Source organism: Anser brachyrhynchus (assembly GCF_964034855.1).
Source record: "Anser brachyrhynchus genome assembly, chromosome: 30".
Taxonomy (NCBI): Eukaryota; Metazoa; Chordata; class Aves; order Anseriformes; family Anatidae; genus Anser; species Anser brachyrhynchus.
In genome coordinates this window covers 37004-48968 of record NC_137723.1, presented here as the reverse complement: position 1 = coordinate 48968, position 11965 = coordinate 37004, and the positions used below count along the sequence as shown (strand labels likewise).

At 50.1% G+C, this 11965-nt stretch overlaps 2 protein-coding genes across 13 annotated transcripts; one reads left to right on the top strand and one right to left on the bottom strand.

Moving 5' to 3' along the window:
• The first annotated feature begins 459 nt into the window (after positions 1-459).
• LOC308184261 (C-type lectin domain family 2 member D-like) lies at positions 460-5920 on the top strand. 8 transcript variants are annotated; one of them, XM_080571229.1, is made up of 7 exons: positions 460-848; positions 2620-2850; positions 3224-3277; positions 3699-3791; positions 4199-4374; positions 4486-4589; positions 4892-5920. In XM_080571229.1, exons 2-7 carry the CDS (start codon positions 2826-2828, stop codon positions 5031-5033), a joined length of 594 nt encoding a protein of 197 aa, XP_080427355.1. In that variant the 5' UTR covers positions 460-848; positions 2620-2825; the 3' UTR covers positions 5034-5920. The 8 variants fall into 8 exon arrangements, with proteins under 8 accessions (XP_080427355.1, XP_080427352.1, XP_080427356.1 ...); XM_080571226.1 differs by having other exon boundaries at positions 834-1287; XM_080571232.1 differs by lacking the exon at positions 460-848 and adding an exon at positions 855-1287 and having other exon boundaries at positions 3224-3321.
• A 142-nt stretch (positions 5921-6062) lies between these two features.
• LOC308184263 (killer cell lectin-like receptor subfamily B member 1A) lies at positions 6063-11133 on the bottom strand. Of its 5 annotated transcripts, none has more exons than XM_080571235.1 (7): positions 10571-11133; positions 10241-10487; positions 8448-9235; positions 7639-7728; positions 7221-7364; positions 6725-6879; positions 6063-6369 (listed from the first exon to the last, which is right to left on the bottom strand). In XM_080571235.1, the coding sequence occupies exons 3-7, from the start codon at positions 8524-8526 to the stop codon at positions 6250-6252; spliced, it is 588 nt and encodes a 195-aa protein (XP_080427361.1). In that variant the 5' UTR covers positions 8527-9235; positions 10241-10487; positions 10571-11133; the 3' UTR covers positions 6063-6249. The 5 variants fall into 5 exon arrangements, with proteins under 5 accessions (XP_080427361.1, XP_080427363.1, XP_080427364.1 ...); XM_080571237.1 differs by having other exon boundaries at positions 8448-8728; XM_080571238.1 differs by having other exon boundaries at positions 8448-8529; positions 10242-10487.
• Between the last annotated feature and the right edge of the window lie 832 nt (positions 11134-11965).

Sequence of the window (11965 nt, the reverse complement as noted above, 5' to 3'; positions counted from 1 at the left end):
CTCTCTTGACCAAAAAGGCAAAACAAGTCAAAACCTCCCTGGTTGGCGCTTGAACTTCTGTTTTAAATGTTTTGCTGTTGACAAAAGAGGAAGGAAAACAGCCTTCTGGGTTTTTTTTCTTGAAGAAACCCAGTGGGAGGAATATAAGGAATATATGCTCCTCATCCCGGACACCCCTTGGCATTGCAAATTGCTCCCTAAAGTCCCCCAAAATGTATTATTATTTTTTTCCCCAGGCATGTCCCAGCACCTCTGTGGTTAAAGGCGGCTGTGCTGCTGCTGCCCAGTCTCCTCCCAGTCTCAGACATGATTAACCCACAACCTCCAGGGCAATTCTGCCCATGCCAGTGGGGTGTGGTTTCCTTGCTGCACCAAAATTCCATTTTTAAGCCCCAATGAGTCACTGCGTGCCCTGTTGTTCCTAATCTCTCTTCGCCCTGATTCCTCCAATGCTGCGTGAGTGGGGATGTTACCAAAGGTGTGGATCAGCGATCGGTGTGCTGAGAAACCTTTTTTTTTTTTTTCCCCTTCTAAATACTGCCCCTGCTCTAACCACTCCCCCTTGCTAATGACGATATTTAGGAGGAGTGGCCAAAAAATAAAAATAAAAAAAATAAAAACCTTTTTTCTTTAAGCAAATATTTTCCTTTGACCCCGCGGAGCTAAAAATAAATGTGAGGCTGCTGCCAAGAGCTGTCATAAGAGAGAAAACCACCAGCTTTCCGGTTCAAAACATCTTATTTCTGCCCGCTTACTTCTGGCTGTCGAGCCCAGAAGCAGCTTTGTTTTCCTGTCTTCTTTCCTTTGTTTTCGTCTGAGACAGAGAGGCACCAGCAGTGCCAAATAATGTAAATAACCTTTTTTTTTTTTCTGATGCTGGTGGGGGCAGAGAGTACTTGCTTTGTGCCCATGACTCGGAGGCAGCTACGAACACCCCGCGCTTGCTGATTTTTATTCTCTAAGCAGACACCGCAGAGTCTTTGCTGTTTTTCTGTAGGAGTTTCATGGAGCTGGAAAAAAAAAAAAAAAAAAAAAAAAAAAAACCGCTGTGGGCAGATTGTGCTGCCATCCTCGGGAACTTTTTACATTTTTGGCAACAGGGCTCAAAGCCCCACGGGCAACCCAGCCTCTGTCCACTCAGTTCTGTGGCAATGCCACGTCTCGGCACGGGGTTGAAAAGCCTCCAGCTGGTCCGCAGAGGGTCGAAAAGCCTTGAGTCGAAGAGCCGGGGAGCTGAAATTGGGTTTCCAGATACCTGCACGTGCTGCCCTTCCCTTGGACCAAGCGGTGAGCTACAGGGACGCGAGCCCTGCGAGGTTTGGGCAAAGGATGTCTGAGCCTAATTCCAGGGATTTTTTGAGCTAAAAACAAAAGAAGGGAGTTAACCTGTGCAGCTGCACAGTGACCAGCTGGAGTAATTTATTAAACCACCATTTGCTTGCCAGCAGCTAATTTAATTTAATGGGGGGGGAGGAGAGTGCCTGCAGAATGTGCTGGAGGATGCGGGTGAGCTACGATTTGGGCACGGGGCTGCTGCTGCTGCTGGGTGGATTTGGCTTATCCGAGCTGTTGTGTTGAGCTTACGGGGCAAGCTTTGGGGAGCAGGGGGTGCCCACGAAGGAGCAGCAATGATGAAGAGTTAGGGACCAGCCTCAACCCCATTCCCCTGCCCAGCTCATGGGGAGCAGGTAGAAGAGGGTGGATGGGGCGGAATTTGGTTTTGTTTTGCTTTTAGCCCTCCCTGCTGCAGTCTGTTATTAGCAGGCAATAAATTACAATCTGTCTGTGCTGAGGCTGTTTTCGCTGTGTTGGTGATCCTTTCTCCTTTTCTCAACCCTTGAGCTTTCTTTTCATCCTATTTTCTCCCTCATCCCTTTGAGGATGGGGAGCAGGAGCAGCCTGATGGAGCCGAGCTGCCCATCAGCACCAAACAACCAGGCATGGGGTTTCTGTCCATTTTTTTTTTTTTTTCCGCTTGGATTCCTCTTTCCTGGACAAAGAGCCTTTGTTTTCCTTGCCACGTGTTTGGTGAGGGTGCTGCTGGATCAGGCAGTAAATTCCCTTCCCGCTGGAGCCATGAAACTGAGACCAGAGTTTGCTCCTACTGATTTCAGCGTCCTATCTGATGTGAAAACAGCCTTTATTGCCTTTCTTTTTTTTTTTTTTCTCCAAAACACACCAAGCTGTAGTCTGGAGCAGGAGCAATTTGGCTTTTGGGGACGAGTTGGTGCTGAGGAGGGTGGCAAAGAGCTGCTGTAAGGCAGCAAAGCTCTGCCTAGGTCCAACTTTATCCAAAATGGAGCAATTAAAACACAAACAAACAAAAAAAAAAACACAACTTTTTATTCTTCCCCGTGGAAATAAAGAGCCAGCCTGGTTTTGCCTGGAAAATTCTCGTTGTGAACTGAAGGAGAAAAAACAACCAGATGGTCTGGATCTGCGCAGTGTTTTGCCTCTGTTTACAGAAAGCAATCAGCTGGGCTTTGTTCAGCACACCTGGAGGCTCTTCCTTTAAAAAGCCTGAGCTCTTTTTGAGATGCAAATGATTCGGTGGCAATAGCTTCATCTGTGGGTTTCTTGTTTTATTGTTAGTTTTTCTTTTCATTTATGTATTTTCAGTTGTGAGCTGGGACATTTTCTGCAGCCTGTGGGGTTGAACGAAGCTTGGAGTAAATATAAACAGCAAGAAATGAGGATGTTTTCCCGTGGACTTTAAGAAAACGGTGTGTCCGGGCCTAAAATAGCATTTCGGATATTTTTTACAAGAACTGTCTGGAAACAAACAAACAAAAAAAAACAGAACAGGAAAGAAAGTGACTTTGAGGATGGCAGAAGCCCTTCCTGATGCAGGTAAATAACCCCCATGCCCTTTTCTTAGGGGTTTTAGGGGGCTGCCCTGCATGCAATGGGTGGTTTGGGGGTTGCTCGGATTTTGGGGTTATGTTGCTCAAGTGGGTTCTGGCGGGCTGTCAAGTGGAGTGGGGGCTGGAGCCAAAAAAACGTTGAAGAAATGGGGAAGTTATCGGGACAGCACTTCCCCACGGCAAACAGAAGGTGCTGAAATGGTTTCCTGGCTTGGATAAGGGGATGAGCTGCTGCTGCTGCCCTTGGGCCGGCCCTAATGGGTGCAGAGGGGTGTGTGGGGCCAGATCCTGCTCACGGGGCCAGGCAGGAGGTAGAGGGGCTCCTCCACGTACTTACCAGCCCCTTGGCTTTGGTGCAGGTGAGGACCCCGCTGCTGCGATGATGCCCCCGCGCCGAGGAGCGAAGGAGATGAGTGAGCACCGGTCCTGTTTTGGGGACGCCGCGGTGCTTCTGGAGGTCGTGGCAGGGCTTAGAGCTACGTGGGCATAATTTAATTTAATTAAAATAGCTGGGGAGAGGGGCGTAAGGAAGGGAAGGCTGTGAGAGGCATGGGTTGGCCCGAGCTGTGGGTGTGGGTGCAATGCCCGTCTCCAGAGCTCGAAGGGGATGGAGGTGATGCAATGAGCTCAGGCAGCCCTAAAAAAACTCGGAGGCCAACGGCAGCCTCTGAGCTGAGTCTTTTCCCCCTGATATGTGCTTTCTGGGTGTATTTTCAGGTGCTGGGGGGAATAGAGGGGCAGTGGGGAGCTCGGGGGGGCTCTTGGAGGCGCTCGCACCCTGTGTTTGCTGACCGTGCCTCTCCTCCGCGCTCTGTTGCCTTGTTCTCCCTCCAGCTTTTAGCCTCAAGTGCCTTAAGGACAAAATGGTCCCCATCGGGGTCACCGTGCTCGTGGCAGCGTTGCTGATCTCCGTCATTGCCCTGGCAGGTAAGAGGATGGAGGTGGCTCCCCCAAAATCCTCTCCTCCCCTTTAGAAAACCCAGCAGTGAGCATGGGGCAGGGGCTGGGCATGGGATGCCAAGGGAAAACCTGGAAGGGGAAAAAATTTGTCCCTAAAGGGGCCAAAACAGCCCCGAAACACTCAGCTCCAGGAGGAAGCTGCGGAAAGACCTTTATGGAGAGGGAAGGAGGTGTTTATTTCAGCCCCAAGTGGCTTCTGGAGCTGAAAATGAATATTTTGAACGTGAACAGGAAAATGAAAACGACAGAAATAAAATGAGAAGTGAAAATGAACGTGTTTTTTTAACACGAGGGGTTGGACCTCACAAATCATCACCACCGATTAAAATACACCGGGCAAGGGTTTCACCAGAACTCCTCCTGCTTATTTCCAGCCAGGAAATGTCCGTCCTGCCCCTCTCCCATCCTTCCCAGCTGCTCGGAGAACGGCATCGGGTTCGGGGAGAAATGCTTCTACTTCGTGGAGGAGGAGGCCGACTGGAACAGGAGCCAGAGCTTCTGCCTTTCCCGACGAGCCCAGCTGGCCACCATCAACAGCCAGGAGGATTTGGTTAAATGAGGGGTTTGCCGGCTGCTGGGGTGGCTTTTTGGGAAGCAGCTGTGGGGTTCCTTGGAGGGTGTCAGGTGAAGATGGGCACAACATTTCTTCTTTGCTTTCCAGCAATTCCTATTGCGCTACGGGCGTGCTTTGCACTACTGGGTCGGTCTGCAACGGGAGGGATCCAACCCCTGGAGATGGTTCAACGGGTCTCTCTTCAACAACCTGTACGTCCTGGCTTCTTTTTCTTTTTTTTTTTTTTTTTTTTAATGGGCTGGGAGCAATTAACCACCCCTTTTTCTAATGCTTGGTCCTCGCGAAGCAGCTTGTGGATGCAGAGGGCATCCCTGGATGAACCCATATGGGATCGAGCAACCAAAAATATTCCTTCCTTCGTGGAAGGAGGCAGATTTGGCTTTGCATGGGGGTCATTGTCTGCTGGAAAGGATTCTTCCTGCCCCTTCCAGCACCGTTTGCTTGTATGGGAGATGCTCAGCCCCTTGACTTCTCCTGCTGCTGCTCTGTGCAGGTTCGATATCCGGGGCAATGGCCAATGTGCCTACATCAACCTCGACGGGGTCAGCAGCGACTGGTGCTCCCAGCTGAAGTATTCGGTCTGCAGCCACCCCTTGAAGAGCCCCAGGGGAGCGTGGAGGGGAGGAGAGCCCTGAGCTGCCCCCTGCAGCATCCTCCTGCGTCCTGGAGTCGCCTCCGAATTTCCACCATGAAGATGACGAAGAGAAAGCTGCTATCATTAAACCCCCTTGTGTAGGGTTCCTGACGGTACATTATTTAAAAAAAAACAAGTCTTAATTTATTTTAACTTCAGCTTGCAGAAGTAGAAACTCCTTGAAGCAACAGCGTGGAGCTCTGGGATCAAAGGATCCTTCAACCGCTGGTGTCTTTGCGGCAGTTGCAGAGAGACTTGGGAATACCCAAGAGGTTTGGAAAAAATATTTGTCCAGCACTCTGAAGCTTAATCCTGAGGGCTTGGTGCCCTTGTTTGGGGGATTCAGAGGTAGGGAGAGAAAGGGAAAGCAGAGGAATGAAGCAGAGCTGGGAGAAGCCACCAGCCTTGAAGCTCTGGAGCTGCTTTTTGGCATCCCGGTGCCGTGTCCCATCCCGTTTGTGCCTTGTCGTGGCTCCCTCGGGCGAAGCTGTGCTTAAATCTTGGTGGCCTCTTTCTGGCAAATCCAGTGCAACGGCGTGCCGCACGTGTGGGAGCGGAGCTGCCCTTTCCACATCGACGCACAGGCGTTCACCCTCCTTTCCCCCATCACCTGCAGCCTGGGGAGCACCGTAAGCACGATTTTAATCAGCCCAACAAAAAGCGCTTGGATGCTGCTTCCAGCAGCAACGTTTCAGTTCATCAGATGGTTTTTTTCCCCAAAAAAGACCCTTAAAACGAGTCAGCTGTTCAGCTTGGAGCGTACCACCCCGTTTGCCTCCTGTTTCTCCAGAGAAAGCAGTTTTCCAGCTTCTGCCCCACAAAAAATCACTCGTTTCTCCTCCCCACACACCCTCTGCTTTGTCTAATAAATATTTATCTCTCCCAAAAGCTCTTTTTTTTTTTTTTTGTTTTTGATATTGGAGACACTGTGGCTACAGTAGGACCCCAGCTGCAAAATACCCTGGATTGGGGCATCTCATTTTAACTAGCTGAAATTTCCCTGCCTGAAATTGCAGGGAAAATATGTAGGAAAAATGCTTTAATCGCTTCTTCCTCTCCTTGCCGAGCAGCTGGGGGCTGTGGACCCGCACTGCCCAAATTTCATTTGCTCCTCACCAGCTCTGGAAGGATTTCTGGGGGAGTTTGCTGTTGAGGAATGGGGTGAGCAACCCAAATTTCCCCTGGGATGGGGTTTTTGCACCGGGCTCGGGAACAACTCACAAATCATCCTGCAAAGGGGATCCATCCATCCACGTCCACCCCTCGCCCTGAGTCGGGATGGTGCTGAGTCCCGTCCAGCTCCCGGCTATTTCTTTGCTCATGGCCCCGATGAAATCCTAGGGAAAGAGGAGGCAGGCCCCTTTCCCCCTTTTTCCCCCCCTTTCCCTCCCCTTCTCCTCTTTTTCCCCCCCTTCCCCCCCCTCCTCTTTTTCTCCCCCTTCTCCTCTTTCCCCCCCCTTCTCCCCCTTTTCTTCCCCCCTTTCCCCCCCTTTTTCTCCCTTTTCCCCCCTTCACCCCTCTTTTCTCCCCCTTCTATTATTATTTTATTATTTTATTACTATTATTTCCCCCCTCTATTATTATTATTTATTTTTCCCCGACATCCGTTTGTCTCTGCAATCCGGGCAGGCAGCACCAGCTGCAAAAATGTATCCGATTTGGGGTCGCGATGCTTCCTCTTTGGTCCTTTACCTTCTCCTCCACGCTCTTCAGCATCACCAGCTCTGCCCTCCTGTCCTTGCAGTCACCTCCTGCCTCTTTCCAGGGCAGGGTTTTTGCAGAAATCCGGTAGCATTTGGTGGCGAAGGGTTGCCAGCCCGTAGGGCAGAGCCAGCAGCCCTCGGCACCTGGGGCAGGGGTTGGGGACGTGAGCTGGGTAAGGGGCAAAGCTGGGAGACCCCTCCCCAGGACCCTCCCAAGCTTTTCTCAACCCCCCGGGTGTTGTTTTTTTTTTTTAGGGGAAAAAAAATCTTTATGAGAACTGGGGGGAAAGCCGGGGTTGGAGGGATAGGAGCAGAGGTTGAAGGTACAAAGAGGGGTGCACGGAGAGGGGAAGGATAAAGGTGACAACACGGAGGGAAAGCAGCAGGGTGGAGGGGTCCGGGGGGGCTTTCCCTCGCCGTCGTGCCCCGTTTTCTGCGTGGAGGGGCCCAAAGCAAGCCAGCACCCCCCTAACAGCGTGGGCTACCTGGTGCCTGGTGGCTCTCGGCCTCGCACAGCCGCTCTCTGAGCCCCAGCTGGAAGCAGTTCAGGGAGCGGTTGGAGCTGGAGGTGCCCTTGCCCGGGCAGGGTTCCCAGGAGCATGAACCAGTGGGGTTGAGGCCGTTTCCATCTGAAATTAGGGGGGGCGGGATGGGTTTGACCCCAGGATTGCAAGCAGCGGGGTGAAACCCTTGCGCGGAGCCACCCTCGGGGTGGGATGGAGCAAGGTGCTGCCTGGGGGAGCAGGGATTTGTGGCAGCACAGGCATCAAACCCACAAAAAAAACCAGCCTGGTGGGGCCAGGAGCTTTCTTGCTCTAAATACAGGCAAAATACGGAGCTGCCATGGCTTTTGGGGGGGATTTGATTTGTCTTCCCCCCACCCTACGGCACCCCGCTGCTCACCGTGTCGCTGCAGCAGCCACAGCACGATGCCCGCCAGGACGGCGGCCCCAACCCATCCGGCTCCCAGTATCGCCCAGTACCACCGGCGACCTGCAATGGGACCCAGACTAGGAGCGAAAACCGCATCGTTGCTGTCCCTGCCTTGTTTTAACGCCCTTTGGTTTGGTGTCCGCGTCATGGGGACGGTCACGTCTGTCACCCCCCTCGCCCTGCATCCTCCAAGGCGGCTTGGAGGGGAGCTGAGAAGCGAAAAATAAACACCCACAAGCTGCCTCCCTCGCTTGGCCGAGGCGATGAGCAGCAGCTCAGCTCCTCTGCACCCCGTGCTGCACCTGGGAGGGGGTTTGGGGGGTCCTGGCTCAAGGGAAGGACCCAAAATTAAGCCTTGGGGTGCTCAAAGCCACAATTTCTGCTTGGTTGCACCCCGCCTGCAGAAGCCCTTGAGCTACGTAAGGAAGGGGAGCGTGCAAAAGCTCTGCAGGTAGCGGTGTCCTCGGGGGAAATCCTCCTTGCAGCACATTTCCCCTCCTCATTTCTGAGAGATTTGGGGAAAGAAATCTGCTCGTGCAGCAGCTCTGAGCCTTAGCGGAGGCAGGCAGCAAACATCCTCGAGGAAAATGAGGATTTGGGCTGGAAAAAACCCTTTTCTCCCTGTGTTTTCCCCCCGTTAGGGTCCAGCAGCTCCGGGGTGGCATCAGGGACACCGCCAGCACCGTTTGCAGGGCGTCCAGCCCACCTCCCCCAAAAGATATAGGGGCCAAAACCCAGAGGGACCCCAGCACCCACGGGTACGAAGCAAATCCACTCACCGGGAGGCTTTGGGAGCTGTGGGATGCCACCGGGACCCTGTGGCATCTCCAGGTCGGTGTAAACCGTTGTCACCGCCATCGCCGGCGGTCCCCAGGGAGCAGCAGAGCCAGGTCCAGGGGCAGAAAAACGAAATTATTATTATTATTTTTTTTTAATTATTTTTTCCTGGAGTTTAAGCTGGGTGAAGCGGCGCTGGGTGTCTGAGCCTCGCCTGCCGCCCTCTGCTCCTCGACCTGCTGCGGCCGCCCACAAAAAGCGGTTTCCAAAAGCGAAGCAGCCTCTGAGAGGTGCAAAAGGAAGGGCATATTGTTTAATTAGCATTAATTTTTTTTTTAAAAAAAAGAAATATCAAAATAGAAAACATTAAAAAAGCAATAGCAACCCCTTCTTCGCTGGGAGAGGAGGGTCAGGGCAGGGCTTTCATCTCATTTATTATTATTTTTTAATGCAATTATCTTCTTGCATAGAGGTTTCTGCACCTTGGCACCAAGCTGGGGAGGGGACCGGGGGGGTAACGGGTGCTGCTCGCCCCCGCTGTGTCCCCACACCCCTCCACCACTTGCTGCAGCCCCAATTTTAATTCAGCTCCTGTCTCCTCCGGGCAAACCCCTCCATCCTCTAAGGGATGAGCATAATTCCCTTTTCCATGCAATTATCCCCAAAATTCCACTTCATGATCACTACCTCTCCCTTTCCCACCTTTGGAGGTGAGGATAAAACCTTGGAGGGGGGAGGGGGAAGAAGAAGCAGAAGCCACCAGTGCTCAGTCCCTCGGCCTCCAGCACCCCTGCAAGCCAGGGACAGGTGTAAGAGACGGGTATTTTAGCAAAAATAAATATAATGAAATAGACTTTAGGGTAGAATTTGTGCGGCTGCTCCCTCTCTAACATTTTTTGCACAAGTGCTGCAAAAATGTGTCGTCGTCCCCCCCCAGCTGCAGCAGCCTGTGGTTTAGCACCTTTTCAGAACCTCATCCACAAGATGTAACAGATCAACACCTCGTTTTGTTTTGTGTCTTCTTTTTTTTTAATTTTTAAGCCATCAAACCCCAAACCTCCCTGTCCTCAGCTCTTCCTGCCTCTGGGCTTTTGAATTTTCTTGGTTTCTCTTGGATTCTGCGCTTTCTCTCGTAAATAACCCCCAAGCGAATTTCTTTTCATGCTAAAGCACTTTGCAGCAGCAAGAAATCCAAGCCAGGATGAAATTTCCTTCCCATTTTTATTTTTTATTTTAATTTATGGGTCCCTTCCAACTCAGGATACTCTACGATTCTGTTTTTTAATTAATTCCTAGCATCCCTTTTTGCTTTGATTTATTTTTGCTCCTTTTCACCCCATAGTTTAGCACCTTAATTTAATTTAATTTAATTTAATTTAATTTAATTTAATTTTGATTTATTTTATTTCATTTCATTTCATTTCATTTCATTTCATTTCATTTCATTTCATTTCATTTCATTCTATTCTATTCTATTCTATTCTATTCTATTCTATTCTATTCTATTCTATTCTATTCTATTCTATTCTATTTTTCATTTTATTTTATTATTTTATTCCTGCATTTTCTTCTCCCTTTCTCCTATTCTCACAAATGCTGGGCAAGCACGAAGAGATGCTTCACCCCAAACATCACCCCTATCATCTCCCTTCATTTAGATGGCTGGGGCTTTGGAGGCGCAAAATTTACATTTTCCATAAATTTCTTCAGCAAAAAATATTCCCATATTTGGGAATATGGGCAGTGAAGAGCCACCTCATTACGAAGGTTGGATGTAATGATTTCATCAACGAACCTTGCTGGATTTATCAGCCAAATTCAGGTTTGAGATATCCGAGCTCACGTCGCAGCCTCTCCACCCCAACTATTGCTCCAGAGAAAAGAGTACAAGGGTTGCAGAGCAAAGTGGTGGAAACGTCTCCTCTGTTTGGGGTGGAGAGGACCAAAATTGGTGGAATTAATGACGGAGAGGAGGTTTTCATGGAGAAGGGGTTGCACAAGCCTCCGTGGTTGGTGGTGGTGAACCAGCTGGAGAAATGCTCCTGGGGAAGAAAGGGGTGAAAAACCTGCAACTTTTCCCACTTTTACTGCCACCCATCCCAAAATCCAAAACACCTTCACTCACCAACCAACGCCAACTAGGTGACGGCTCCCATCATCGCAGCACGGACCCCCCAGGCCCTTCTCGTCCCCTCTTAGGCTGGGGAAAACAACTGAAGCCCTGAGGTTTCCTCCTGCAGCAGCGCCCTGCTCTCCCTCCTGCTCTGCGAGGCAGCGGAGGATGTGGCTTTGCTCTGCAGGATGTTTTTTGGTCAAACAAAGCAGATGAGAAATCATCATTCTCTACCAGACAGCCCCAAACGGGGATCCTTGGGCGCAGCGGAAAGGATGCGTCCATCCCATTACCCTTTGCCTACATTTTGTGTCTGTGCAAATTCATGTTGGGGATTTTTTAGGCGTCCTTTCAACACCCAAAATTTTGGTTCAAATTATTTTGCATCCAATGTGTTTTTTTTTTTTTTTGTAAATTGTTTCCTCCTCCAAACCCCATCCTTCAGCCAAAACCCAGGGCTTGGTCCATCCCAGTGGCCCACCCCTTCTTTTCTGGTCCATCCCCTCTCTTTTGGGGCTGCAGCTGCCCAAAACTAACCTATAAACACACTTTTTATTCGACCACCCCAAACACAACCTTTCCGAACCCAAAACACATTATTATTATCTTATTTTCTCCGGTAGAGGGAGTACTACACAAATACTACTCCTGCTCTGGATCACGGAAGCTTTGTTCCAGCTGAGCCAAAGCTCCCTCCAGGCATGGGTCCCAATTCTGGAAAACTTCAAAAATGAGCGAATTAAAATTCAGGTTTGGGTTTGCAAAGGACAAGGAGTAGGGGAATTGAGCCAGGCAAAATACATTTACGCTTGCAGGGAGCAAACCAGCTATAAAGCTGCCGCCCAGCACGTGCAAAAAACGTTTTCCTCCATAAAAGTGATGTTTTCACCAGTCTGTGGTCAACCTAAAGGTGCTCTTTAAAAACCAAGTGTGAAGTGACGCTGCTCTAGCTTTAAAAAAAAATAAAATTTTGAAAGATGGTTTTCTTGCAAAATTTGCCATTTTTGAAGGAAATGGGGGTTGGACCTGATAATTCCTTGAGGTCCCTTCCAACCCTTACAATTCTGTGATTCTGTGAAAACAAAAAGCAAATTTCTAGAGACACCTCCTGCCTTGACTGCAGAGGGATTTGGTGCTCCGTTTATCTGCTGGTTTAAAAGCATTTCTCTGGCCTGAATATATGGCATTTGATGGAAAGCTTCCAGTGCCTTCTCATCGTGTGCTGCATGTTCTGCAGAGCTCCTGTGCCTCCAAGAGCTGCCCACAGCTTCAGCTGGGAGAAAACGTGTTTTTGCAAACGGGCAGGTGTCCGTTTCCAACGGAAATGTGTGCTTCCATTTTTATTTTTATTTTTTGGCCACTCCTCCTAAATATCATCATTAGCAAGGGGGAGTGGTTAGAGCAGGG

Bases quoted from the DNA above. Each gene is read 5' to 3' on its own strand.
- LOC308184263 (XM_080571236.1), bottom strand. From the start codon at position 8,526: ATGGCGGTGACAACGGTTTACACCGACCTGGAGATGCCACAGGGTCCC. The intron at 7,365-7,638 runs GTGAGCAGCGGG...CCCTAATTTCAG, and splicing joins GTGGCTGCTGCAGCGACACG to ATGGAAACGGCCTCAACCCC. The intron at 6,880-7,220 runs GTAGCCCACGCT...CCCCTGCCCCAG, and splicing joins CGAGAGCCACCAGGCACCAG to GTGCCGAGGGCTGCTGGCTC.
- LOC308184261 (XM_080571229.1), top strand. From the start codon at position 2,826: ATGGCAGAAGCCCTTCCTGATGCAG. The intron at 3,278-3,698 runs GTGAGCACCGGT...TTCTCCCTCCAG, and splicing joins CCGAGGAGCGAAGGAGATGA to CTTTTAGCCTCAAGTGCCTT. The intron at 4,590-4,891 runs GTACGTCCTGGC...TGCTCTGTGCAG, and splicing joins GGGTCTCTCTTCAACAACCT to GTTCGATATCCGGGGCAATG.